A 13,717-nucleotide genomic window follows, 5' to 3' on the forward strand; every position below is an offset into this window, starting at 1 on the left:
CTGGTATTCCCATCTCTTTAAGGATTTTCCACAGTTTGTTGTGATCCACACAGTCAAGGCTTTTTTAGCTATCAAAATTTTGAACAGGAATATTCTGTGATTTGATAATTCTACTTCTAGTAAATTATCCTCAGGCAAATCTACATAAAACAATCTTCATTACAGCACTATTTATAGTAGCAAAGAACTGGAAATAATCTGACACCCTCAATAGAAGACTAGTTAAATATCCATGCAATTAAATTCCATATAGCTGTTAAAAATAAGGATGTGGATCTATATTGATGTGAAAAGATGTCCATGACATATTAGCGAAGTAAAAAGAAATTATTAAAGAAAACATATGTTATGAACTCTTTGTATTAATATATATACAGTACACAATAAATGTGTGTATGTGACTCTAGGTATGTGAGAGAGAAGAAGCACAAAGAGTTAGGTAGAAAAATATTAATCAAATGTTAGTGATGCTATCTCTTGTAGGGTTTGGGGCGATCAGAAATCCTTACATTTTTTATATTTGAATTGGCTAGTGTTTGTGCATTACTTTTCAAATTTGAAAAATATGATAAGGCTATCTTCACTGAGGGAGTGAAGATACCATAAAATCAAATAATCCTCTACTCTTTTAACACTTTCTGATTAAAATAGCTGCAGGGAGGCGAAAAAAATTAACTTAGCCAAAGATTGGAGAGTTCAAATAAAGTTTAACGTAAAATTAAGAATATATCAGTCCAAAAATAAAAAGAACAAATCAGTCTACACAAGTGCGGTTGACTTCCTGGTTACCAGGGGAGAGCTTAGAAGTTTTAGAGGAAGCTAGGAGATGAGGTTCCCGTCAGTGTATATACAGGACTCCCTCAGTTACTCTGAAAAATGAAATCATTGTAATGATAAAGAAAAGGAAGTCTTTCCTTACAAAAACAAGCAGTAACTTGATGGATTTCATCGCCCCCAAATGGCAGCACTGACTAAAAAGTTAAAAAAAAAAGTCCAGATATACTTATGTGAAATACATAAGGTCAGGGTCCAATTGATGGGAATGAAGACTTTGGGGTAAACAAAGTACTTTCTCTTTAAAATCTTTTCATGTTTTCCTTTATAATAGTAATTATAAAAGAAATGAATGCTTATTGTTAAAAATGCAGACAACAGAGAAGAGTAATCGGTGAAAAGTGAAGTCCTCCACCCCCTCACTTCCACTCCTCAAGAATAATGACCCTTGTGAGTTATGCTGTGGCCCTTCCAGACACTTTCTACAGATAAGCAAAGAGGTAGCTAGATGGGGGAGCAGATACAGTGTTTTAGTATTTGTTCTGGTTTTGTACTGAAACTTGCTCTATCACTTAATGCATCGGGGACCTCCTTCCATGACAGTAAATACTTACGTTATCCTTTTTTGTCTATTTTTTAAATTTTATTTCTGGCTGCATTGATCTTGGTTGCTGCGCACGGGCTTTCTCAGGGGCTGCTCTCTAGCAGCAGTGTGCAGGCTTCGCACTGCAGCGGCTCCTCTTGTCGGGGAGCACGGGCTCTATGCACGTGGGCTTCAGCAGTTGTGGGCTACAGGCTTAGTTGCTCTGTGGCATGCGGGATCTTCTAGGACCAGGGATTGAACCTGGATTCCCTGCATTGGCAGGCAGATTCTTGCCACTGGACCACCAGGAAAATCCTTACTTCAATCTTTTTAACATCTATCCAATTTATCAAGCCTTGGTATTTTGTAATTTTTGAAATCATTACCCTCATTGAAAGACAGCACTTGGTTTTTATTAATTCAATTCCATTTAGGTCATTAATCTTTTTTTAAATGTCATATTTGGGCAAGCTTCACATTTTTTGAGGATGAATTAAAAACAAGAGGCCATCTTTGCCACTTCAAAGTTTCACTAGGAAACATTCCAGAATCATACACAAGTTTCAATAATTGCCTGGAAAATCCCATGGATGGAGGAGCCTGGTAGGCTGCAGTCCACAGGGTCGTGAAGAGTTGGACACGACTGAGGGACTTCACTTTCGCTTTTCACTTTCATGCATTGGAGAAGGCAATGGCAACCCACTCCAGTGTTCCTGCCTGGAGAATCCCAGGGACAGGGGAGCCTGGTGGGCTGCCGTCTCTGGGGTCGCACAGAGTCGGACACAACTGAAGTGACTTAGCAGCAGCAACATATAATAAAAATAGAGAGAGCATGAAGAAAAGAGGACAGCGTTACCAAGAAAATTTGTGTTCCTTTCCAAAGTCAAATGAAAGTATCAATCTCTTACAGCCAACATCAGGGACAACCTATAGCTAAAAGCGTTAAGTATAATGTCAAATTTCTTCTACTATAATGTCAAAAATTTAAAATTTTACTACTAAAGTATTCAATAATAAAATAAAGAATGTTTAAAATTTTATAAGATTTCATTAAAAATTAAAAAGCTTAATGCTTCATTCTTATATCTAGAGAAGTTTACAGTAATATTCCACTTTGGCCAAATTTTTATTTTGACACTTGGCCATTCTGCATTTAGCTGTGTAAACAAGGGTACTTATAACTTCTATACACTCACAATGCATGAGTGTGTGCTCAGTTGCTAAGTCATGTCTGACTCTTTTGCGACCCCATGGACTGCAGTCCTCCAGGCTCCTCTGTCCATGGGATTTTTCAGGCAAGAATACTGGAGTGGGTTGCCATTTCCTTCTCCAGGGGATCTTCCTGACCCAGGGATTGAACCCACGTCTTCTGCATTGCAGACAGATTCTTTACCGCTGAACCATCAGGGAAGCCCATATACTCACAAAGAGGGCTGTAACTGGATAGAAAGTGATCTGGAAGGACAAATCAATCGAATGATCATGGTGCTGAAGGTGGTAGTAATGATGAGGATGATGACTGAAATTTACCCAGCACTCTGACTATATGTCAAACACTATTTCTAAGTTCTTTACATAGTTTAACCCATTCAATCCTCACACCAATCCTATGAGATGGGAATATTGCTATTTCTACTTTTTACAGACAAGGGAACTGAGGAACAGTGAGGCTCAGGAACTTGCCAAAGGTAACACAGCTGTTAAGAGGAAGATGGGGACTCCCGCCCACATAGTCTGCTCCAGAGTCAATTCCTGGCGGCTATACACACGTCCTCTAATAGCAGTAACTGGGCACTATGGTGACCCAAGAACAAAAGAGCAGATAAAACCAAGGAGGGTCTTGGAAAGGAGGAATGGAAAAATCAGACCCTTATTGCCTTTCCCTCCCCCATGAGGTAATTATTAATGGAGCAGTATAACCTGTCTTCCCTCCTACCCCATAGGGAGGAGGTATTTGCCTAACTCTTCCCCCCACCCAGTATACATGCCTCATCCAATCAGCAAATGACGCGCAAGACCCCATCCCACTCCTTGTACCCTGCCCTGGGTATAAAAGTGAACTAAGGATCCCCATTCAACGTCGGTTCCCTTGAGCTGGTCCACTAACAGCGTCTCCCACTCTAATAAACTTTATTTCCTCTCATTCTGTCTCATGTTTGGAAATTCTTTTCCAACCCGCGCCCGGACCATGACAGGCACCTCTGGGGAGCCAGTGCTAGGGGAGGAAGGCCTGATGGAAAGTGGCTTTTGCTGGTAGACTCCAAATACTTTTACTGAGCTAAAAAAATTATATAGTAAATATTTTAATATATTACTAGAAAAAAATTGACACTTTATGAGTTTTATTTACTAAGCCAAAATAGAATTTCATTTAATACTAAAAAATTATGATAAACATAGATTTTAATCAGGCTTTCTCTTGATTTATCAAATCATCCAAACGTTTAGTATCAGTGTCATGGAGAAAGTCAGGGATAAGGGCTGTTTCAGTTCACACTAATAAAACGTGGACCACAAATAATCATGAAAATATACCTTTAAAAAAAGGTAGAATTTCCCTAATAATAGAATGCCAAGGGAAAGGACAATTTCTTCCTCTCAGTGCAGCATTAGGTTTCATCATTTTTGGCCTAAAGCATGGTTTGTACATTCAAATGTTTATCAGGATGAGTCAGGGGTTACAGCAGGAGAGGCGGGGACTCTGGCAAATTGAACAAAACATGCTCATCTAAAGAGGACAGCGCTACCCAACTGTTACCACCCAGAACTGACTTCATGTAGTCAAATCACCTAAGAGAAGCTAGAAATACAGATTTTTACATTAAATCTTCTGGACTTATACTAAAATTCCCCCAAATATCATCAGTTCAGTTCAGTTCAGTCGCTCAGTCATGTCCGACTCTTTGTGACCCCATGAATCACAGCATACCAGGCTTCCCTATCCATCACCAACTCCCGGAGTTCACTCAAACTCATGTCCATCGAGTTGGTGATGCCATCCAGCCATCTCATTCTCTGTAGTCCCCTTCTCCTCCTGCCCCTAATCCCTCCCAGCATCAGAGTCTTTTCCAATGAGTCAACTCTTCGCATGAAGGTGGCCAGAATACTGGAGTTTCATCTTTAGCATCAGTCCTTCCAATGAACACCCAGGACTGATCTCCTTCAGAATGGACTGGTTGGATCTCCTTGCAGTCCAAGGGACTGTCAAGAGTCTTCTCCAACACCACAGTTCAAAAGCATCAATTCTTCAGCACTCAGCTTTCTTCACAGTCCAACTCTCACATCCATACATGACCACTAGAAAAACCATAGCCTTGACTAGACGGACTTTTGTTGGCAAAGTAATGTCTCTGCTTTTCAATATGGTATCTAGGTTGGTCATAACTTTCCTTCCAAGGAGTAAGCGTCTTTTAATTTCATGGCTGCAGTCACCATCTGCAGTGATATTGGCGCCCCAAAAAATAAAGTCTGACACTGTTTCCACTGTTTCCCCATCTATTTCCCATGAAGTGATGGGACCAGATGCCATGATCTTCGTTTTCTGAATGTTGAGCTTTAAGCCAACTTTTTCACTCTCCTGTTTGACTTTCATCAAGAGGCTTTTTAGTTCCTTTTCACTTTCTGCCATAAGAGTGGTGTCATCTGCATATCTGAGGTCAGATGACACCACCAGGCCAAAAAAAAGAAAAATCTGCAACTCTAATTTGCCTAAGGAGTTCATCAGTTTACAACCTGTAGCTTATAGAGAGAGACACCTTATTAATGTTTCACTAAAAGACCAGTTCTAGGTAGCTAAAGTTTTCTCAGAAGGTGGAAAATTTCCTCACAAATTCAATAGGCATCTTAGATGCCTCTAAGCTTCTAAAGTATTTTAGAGGCTTCATTATTGAATCTCAGTAAAAGGCAATGGCACCCCACTCCAGTACTCTTGCCTGGAAAATCCCATGGACGGAGGAGTCTGGTAGGCTGCAGTCCATGGGGTCACTAAGAGTTGGACATGACTGAGCGACTTCACTTTCACTTTTCACTTTCATGCATTGGAGAAGGAAATGGCAACCCACTCCAGTGTTCTTGCCTGGAGAATCCCAGGGATAGGGGAGCCTGGTGGGCTGCCGTCTCTGGGGTCGCACAGAGTGGGACACGACTGAAGTGACTTAGCAGCAGTAGCAGCAACCTACAACTTTTGCTAAAATATTCACCCCACAGCTACAGGAATCCAAGTGTTCATACAAACCATACCTCTGCCTCATGGCTAGGTATCGGAGGTCCAGGCACCCCTTAACGATGAGGCCATAATCCTGCAGAAGCTTGCTGGCGTCTTCTGAACACCCTACTCCGACTTTTAAAATTGTGCCGTCTGCCAAAAGGTCCAATAATGTTTTTGGTAGTGTTTTTCCTCCACAGATCAGCTTGGGCAAGCGAACCAAAACACAGAAGCCACTTGGAGAGGCCATCTGAAGGAGTGACAGAGGACTGGCTTTGCCTTCCGAATTTACCTGCAACAGAGGAAAACAGGGCCACAGCTCACACTCCAGCACAGCACCAAGAACAACGTGACACTGTGACAAAAACGTCTGAGAGGTACTCCCTTGACTTCCCAAAGAGAAGAGCTGACCAGTTTGGCTCAAACCTAAGGATGAGCCTTTGCTAACAAATGCAATGGACTCTGAAGCAGCAGCCTAAACAGGTTACTGAGGGCCCAAATATGAGCCTAAAATATGAGCAGGCCATAAATAGTGACCAGCTGACCTGGAAGAGCACTGGGACACACACACTGGCAGAGTCATGTGAGACACATTGGTTTTAAAAAGCTAAGGAAATGAGTGCCAAATGAGAATACATTCTTCATTTTCTAGACTCTTTAACGTTCATGCTTGTAAACTGACTCATTTATAGGGCATCACTGGCTGTAGATCTGATTTTCACAAAGAGGCAGGAAATACAATACTAACAAGAAATGGGTACCTGCCAATATAATAAATCCTTGTAGCACAAAGTGCTTTCTCAGCATTTTATGTTCATAAGCTGTTCATAAAAATGTATACTGAGCATAAGCTAGGATTCTTATATCTTAAGAGATGAAAATAACTTTACATATTAACTGATTTAGTTTTAATTTTTTTGAAGTAATAGATAAACTGGAGAAAATGCTTACAGCTAAGGAAATTATTCCTAGAAAAATTTACATACAAAATTCACATTAATTCAAGGTCCCCTAAAGCTATCCACGGAAGCCAAGTTAAGCATTCGATAAATTTCAATCCTCATTCTTCAGGAGAAGAAATGTAAGGGCTACAAATGAGGTAAACTGCCTAAACACGGAGAAACTGGGGCAAAGGCAGAACTGGAACCTGAATTTCCCAATCTGTAGAATGTAGAACAAATAGTCTAGACCAGGAATCATAAAATTAGGAGGGACTGCATCTTCAGCTTCTACTTCTATGCTAAGTAAAACCATGGTTTGACTCACAAAAGCTTTAGGAGTTCCCTTCTCAGGCACTGCTTTATCAATGAGGGCTATTCCACATCCTCAAATGAAAGCAGGTCAGTTTGACGCCCAATGTGTCTGTTTCTTGGGGCTCAGCCAAAGTCTAAAAGATCTAGAAGAAATTCAACTACTGGTTCCTGTTCTATAATATTCACCTGAATGTGGCCAAATCACCTTTTTTTAATTAGTACATAATTCCCTCAATGTATAACATCAGGTTTCTCCAAGAAAAAGTAGAAAATCTCCACTTCTAATATTTAGCACCGCTGCTGCTGCTGCTAAGTCGCTTCAGTCGTGTCTGACTCTGTGTGACCCCAGAGATGGCAGCCCACCAGGCTCCCCTGCCCCTGGGATTCTCCAGGCAAGAACATTGGAGTGGATTGCCATTGCCTTCTCCGTTAGCACTGCTAATTCCTAAGGCCAGGGATCTTTGAAAATCTTTTCAATCAAGTTCCACTGTCTAAAATACAGTAAATAAACAGATAGATAAGTTATCTTTTTAGTACTGTTTCTGGATTGTGTTTAAGATCTACTGAATGATAATTAAGGTTTTTCCACTAGGAATCCAAATGTTTATGATTCCAATAGGTACCCAATTTATACTCAATGTATAACTGGAAGAATAATGCTTCTAGCAGAGTCAATTTGACATAAAGAATAAGCTATCTAGTTTTAATTTCTTCTATTTCATCCTCTGCCAACATCTTTTTGCCCTGACATCAGTTACTACCCATGGAAAACAATGAAATTCTTGGTTTACCAATGCTATATTTAATAGGAAAAAAAGAAGCCATATTTTAATTTTGTTAGTCTTATGCAATCCAGTGGTCACTGTCTTTTTTCTTCTTTCTGGATTGGTCAACTCATAAAAAACATTTGGGACATACACAATAAATATACACATGCATTTTAAATCGTATAAATGTGGTACTATACTAATGATATCAGTTCAGTTCAGTTGCTCAGTTGTGTCCGACTCTTTGCGACTCCATGAATCCCAGCACGCCAGGCCTCCCTGTCCATCACCATCTCCCGGAGTTCACTCAGACTCACGTCCATCGAGTCCGTGATGCCATCCAGCCATTTCATTCTCGGTCGTCCCCTTCTCCTCCTGCCCCCAATCCCTCCCAGCATCAGAGTCTTTTCCAATGAGTCAACTCTTCGCATGAGGTGGCCAAAGTACTAGAGTTTCAGCTTTAGCATCATTTCTTCCAAAGAAATATCAGGGTTGATCTCCTTCAGAATATAGATGTTATTAAATACACATACGAGCAAAAATTTTAAATGGATGATGCCATCAATCATTGTAAACAAAATTTCTAACACTTTTTCTATATTTCAGTGATTCACTTAGAATTGGTTTAGAGATTATGGAAAAGTCTGTGATTCTTTAAATGACCCCACGATGGCAGCAGGGAGCAAAGAAAAATCCGAAACCATATTTATAGGCTGGAACAAAGTTAACTAGCAGTAAAGAATCTGCCTGCAATACAGGAGCCACAGGTTCAATAACTGGGTTGGGAAGATCCTCTGGAGGAGGGCATGGCAACCCACTGCCGCATTCTTGCCTGAAGAATCCAGGGACAGAAGAGCCTGGTGGGCTACAGTCCATAGGGTGGCAAAGAGGACACGACTGAGCGACTTAGCGTGCATGCACATTGAGCACCCCCTCTGTGGGGTTAATGAATCAGTTAGATTAGACCATGGCTTTGAGGGAATGAACTTGTCCATTCGGGCAACAGAATGAAGGCCCAATGAGGCTGGAAAGTAGTAAGAAAGAGGATGGGAAGAGAATAGGAGACAAAATGAGAGATGTTGAGAGAGGCGAAAGGTGAGTCATTAAGAACACATAACTAAGACACTTTGGTTTTATACAATGCAGTGGAGGCTTTTAGGCAGGGAACTGAGGTGATCAAGCGTGCATTTTTAAAAGACCACTTTGCTAACTCAATGGAGAAGGGATCGTAGGTATATAAGAGTCCAAGTAGGGAGGCCGGTCAGGAGGCATTGCAAAGGTGCAGATAAGAAATACTTGAGGCTTGGACTAGAAAGGAATTAGAGGAGATGTAAACGTGTAGACGATGCAAAATCTATTTCAGAGCTAGCATTGGTAATACTTCCTAAATGGAAGGGAAGGGTTAATAGTAAGGAAAAGGGAGGTGACTTCTAGGCCTGCAGAGGGATGCTCTTGGGAAAATGACCTTCACTTCATTCAGTCTTTATTACACTAATTATTTGCATCTGTTAAGCAAGGTTGTCTATAGCCAGAGACTCCAGAAAAAAATCAGGCAGGAGTCAGGGGTCGGAAAGATATTTAACATCTCCATCCCCTGCCTCCAGGAGAAAGGCAATAATAGCTTCTAAAGCTGGAAGAATCCTCATTTTGTACAGGATTTATCCACAGTTGCACATCACCATGGGTAACTCGGGGGAATCTGGAAACACATACCTCTATCTGGGAGAATGCTGTGTTATTTCCTGCTTTCTATAACTGCTTCTTTGAATTTCCATATATTTTGCCAATAAAGAAACTTAACATTCTATAACTGCCTATTTGTGTCTGACTTTCAATCATGTCACTTCTGTTAGACAACCTGTAAGGGGGAGGATGTCTCTCTGATTTTAATCTTAAAGGTGAAGAAGACTAGGGATAATACAAGCGTGAGAAGAAAAATCAAGAGCTCTGTTAGGAACATATTAAGTCTGAGATGACTATTAGACATTCAAGGGAGGATTCAAGTAGATAGATGGATATAAAGAGCTGGAGTTCTAATTTTGAAAGTCTTCAGCTTATCATGACACTTAAAGCCACAAAATTACATGAGATCCCTTAGAAAAAGAATATAGAGGACACAAGTTAGAGATGCTGACCCACAGATATGTTTAATATGATTTTTTTGGTCTCCACACTTTAAAAACAGTGTCAGAACTTTTAAATTAGTGGAGCTCACATTTTAAAAAATCTATTATGTTAAGTTTCTTTTTAAAGAACTGGACAATCTGGCAACACTTGGCTTGAACTGCACAGCAGCTTCTTCATTTACATAAAGCACAAATTCTCTAATTCATCATAATGTCTTCTCAACACTGAAGCCAACTGTCATTTCCCATTTATCATTGTAGCTGTAAACCACTGTTTCTCCAATACAGAGAAATGTTTCTCAGTCCATGTCCCTATCAAAACTAGGAAAATGGAAAATAGATCATAGACCTTGTGTTTAAAGAAAAAAGGAAGGGAACATATTTCTTTATGAAATTGAAAACTATTCTTATGCCTTCAAAAGTGCAAAACAATCTCTCTACATCATTCACTGACATTTCCTATCTGGACCTTATAGGCATCTGAGTTTGAACTGGGGTGGGTACAGAAGAGACCAAGCATAAGCCATCTCAATTTTTAGATATGAGGTAGAAGGGGGATCAGAAAAGGAAAAAGAGGAAGACTAGGGGCTTTCCTGGTGGCTCAGTGGTAAAGAATCTGCCTGCCAATGCAGGAGACATGGGTTCAATCCCTAGTCCAGGAAGATTCCACATGTCTTGCAGCAGCTAAGCCTGTGAACTATTGAGCCTGTGCTCTGAAGCCTGGAAGCTGCAACTGCTGAGCCCATGTGCCTCAATTACTGAAGCCTATGCACTCTGGAGCCCGTGCTCCACAGCAGGAGAAGCCACTGCAATGAGAAGCCCTGTACCGCAACTAGAGAAAAGCCTGCGCAGCAGCAAAGACTCAGCACAGCCAAAAATAAAAATAAATTAAACAAAATTTTTTTTAAACAGAGGAAAGACCAGTAAGATAGGAAATAGGAGAGTGTGATGGCATGAATGGAAAAGGTCAGTTTTCATTCCAATTCCAAAGAAAGGCAATGCCAAAGAATGCTCAAACTACTGCACAATTGCACTCATCTCACATGCTAGTAAAGTAATGCTCAAAATTCTCCAAGCCAGGTTTCAGCAATACATGAACCGTGAACTCCCTGATGTTGAAGCTGGTTTTAGAAAAGGCAGAGGAACCAGAGATCAAATTGCCAACATCCACTGGATCATGGGAAAAGCAAGAGAGTTCCAGAAAAACATCTATTTCTGCTTTATTGACTATGCCAAAGCCTTTGACTGTATGGATCACAATAAACTGTGGAAAATTCTGAAAGAGATGGGAATACCAGACCACCTAACCTGCCTCTTGAGAAATCTGTATGCAGGTCAGGAAGCAGCAGTTAGAACTGGACATGGAACAACAGACTGGTTCCAAATAGGAAAAGGAGTATGTCAAGGCTGTATATTGTCACTCTGCTTATTTAACTTATATGCAGAGTCTATCATGAGAAACGCTGGACTGGAAGAAACACAAGCTGGAATCAAGATTGCCGGGAGAAATATCAATAACCTCAGATATGCAGATGACACCACCCTTATGGCAGAAAGTGAAGAGGAACTAAAAAGCCTCTTGATGAAAGTGAAAGAGGAGAGTGAAAAAGTTGGCTTAAAGCTCAACATTCAGAAAACGAAGATCATGGCTTCTGGTCCCATCACTTCATGGGAAATAAATGGTGAAACAGTGGAAACAGTGTCAGACTTTATTTTGGGGGGCTCCCAAATCACTGCAGATGGTGACTGCAGCCATGAAATTAAAAGACGCTTACTCCTTGGAAGAAAAATTATGACCAACCTAGATAGCATATTCAAAAGCAGAGACATTACTTTGCCAACTAAGGTCCGTCTAGTCAAGGCTATGGTTTTTCCAGTAGTCATGTATGGATGTGAGAGTTGGACTGTGAAGAAAGCTGAGTGCTGAAGAATTGATGCTTTTGAACTGTGGTGTTGGAGAAGACTCTTGACAGCCCCTTGGACTGCAAGGAGATCCAACCAGTCCATTCTGAAGGAGATCAGCCCTGGGATTTCTTTGGAAGGAATGATGCTAAAGCTGAAACTCCAGTACTTTGGCCACCTCATGAGAAGAGTTGACTCACTGGAAAAGACTTTGATGCTGGGACGGATTGGGGGCAGGAGGAGAAGGGGACGACAGAGAATGAGATGGCTGGATGGCATCACTGACTCGATGGACATGAGTCTGAGTGAACTCCGGGAGTTGGTGATGGACAGGGAGGCTTGGCGTGCTGAGATTCATGGGGTCACAAAGAGTCGGACATGACTGAGCAACTGAACTGAACTGAACTGATGGCAGGAAAGCCAGAGAGAATGTCTCATGCAGCAATTACACAGATGCCCTGGAGAGCTAGCATAACATGAGTCCAAATAAGTGTCCACTGAATTGGAAAACAAGAAAGCCATCAACTTCATCACTTTCAGTGCAGCAGTATGATAGGATGTCAGATTAGAGTAGGTTGACGAATAGATGGAAAATAGCAAATTATACTCAGGCAAGTAGAAGAAAAGAAATAATGAACAGCGCAAATTGGTGTAATAGAACACAAACAAACAATAAAGACCAACAACGCCAGAGCTGATTTTCTGAAAAGACTAATAACATTGATAAACACATGGAAGGAGTAATCAAGAAAAAAGAGAGAAGCAAATAAGCAATGTCAAAAATGAAAAAGGAGCCATCCTTACATATCCCACTGATAGGAAAAAAAAATTGTTAGAGGATATTATAAACAAGTATACGTCTGTAATTTAAAATTTTGAAAAAAAAAAGACAGATTTAGATGAAAAATATAATTTATCAAAATAGACATGAAGAAATAGGAAATATGAATAGCCTCCAAACTATCTTAATATTGTATTCATAATTCAGAAACCTCCTTTAAAAGAAAATTCCAGATGGTTTCACCAGTAGATTTTAATCAAACATTTAAGGAAAAAAGAATTGACAATCTTACACAAACTTTTCCAGAGAACACAAAAATAATGAACAGCCCTAACCTACTGTATGAAGCCAGCCTCATACTTTAGTCAAAATCTGACAAGGAAAAAAAAAATCTGACAAGGTCATTTCTAGAAAGTAGAATTATAAGCCAGTATCACTCATGAATATAGATTTTTTAAAAAACACTAGCAAGATGAAATCAGCAACAACGTATAAGGAGAATAAGACATCATGACCAAGTTGGGTTTATTCCAGGAATTTAAAAATTAATGTATTTCATCACAACAACAGACTAACGGAGAAAAACCACATACACATCTTAAGAAATGCAGAAAAGGCACTTGATAAAATTCAACAACTATTCATGATTTTAAAAAAACTTAAAAAAGAATTTTTTAAAAACTTAAAAAGCTGAAATATAATTGATTTATAAAATTGTTAGTTTCAGGTGTAGGGCAAAGTGATTCAGTTATATATATATTTCAGATTAATTTCCATTATAGGTTATTACAAGATATATAAACCTTTGTTTTTTATCTATTTTATGTATAACAGTTTATATCTGTTAATCCCACACTTTTAATTTATCCCTCCTCCACCCCCTTTTCCCTTTGTTAAACAAAAAACAGATTTGTTTTCTATGTCTGTGAATCTATTTCTGTTTTGTATATAGATTCATTTGTATCATATTAGATGATATCCTAGAATATCTGCCTTTGTCTGACTTAGTATCCTCTGGATCCATCTATATTGCTCCAACAACATTTCATTCTTCCAAAAAAAAAAAAAAAAACCCTCTAGTGAATTCCCTGGTAGTCTGGCGATTAGGACTCCATGCTTTCACTGCCAAGGGTCTGAGTTCACTTCCTGGTTAGGGAACTAAGATCACACAAGCGACTAGAAAAACAAAACAACATAAAAGCGCTTAAGAATCAAGAGTAGGAACTTCCCTGGTGGTTCCATGGTTAAGCCTCTTTGCTCCCAATGCAGGGGCTCAGGTTTGATCCCTGGTCAGGGAACTAGATCTCATACGCTGCAAGGAAGATCC

The 13,717-nt window shown here is 39.9% G+C and overlaps 1 protein-coding gene across 2 annotated transcripts in view; it reads right to left on the reverse strand.

The window, feature by feature from the left end:
• Window positions 1-13,717, reverse strand: part of EXD2 (exonuclease 3'-5' domain containing 2) — a 57,421-nt gene that overhangs the window by 13,847 nt on the left and 29,857 nt on the right. For both annotated transcript variants that reach the window (XM_005686013.2, XM_013967252.2), the window contains exon 3: window positions 5,597-5,853. In XM_005686013.2, the coding sequence (XP_005686070.1) occupies window positions 5,597-5,853 (257 nt within the window). The remainder of the gene's footprint in view (window positions 1-5,596; window positions 5,854-13,717) is intronic.

This window comes from Capra hircus, chromosome 10, assembly GCF_001704415.2.
Source record: "Capra hircus breed San Clemente chromosome 10, ASM170441v1, whole genome shotgun sequence".
Lineage (NCBI taxonomy): Eukaryota > Metazoa > Chordata > Mammalia > Artiodactyla > Bovidae > Capra > Capra hircus.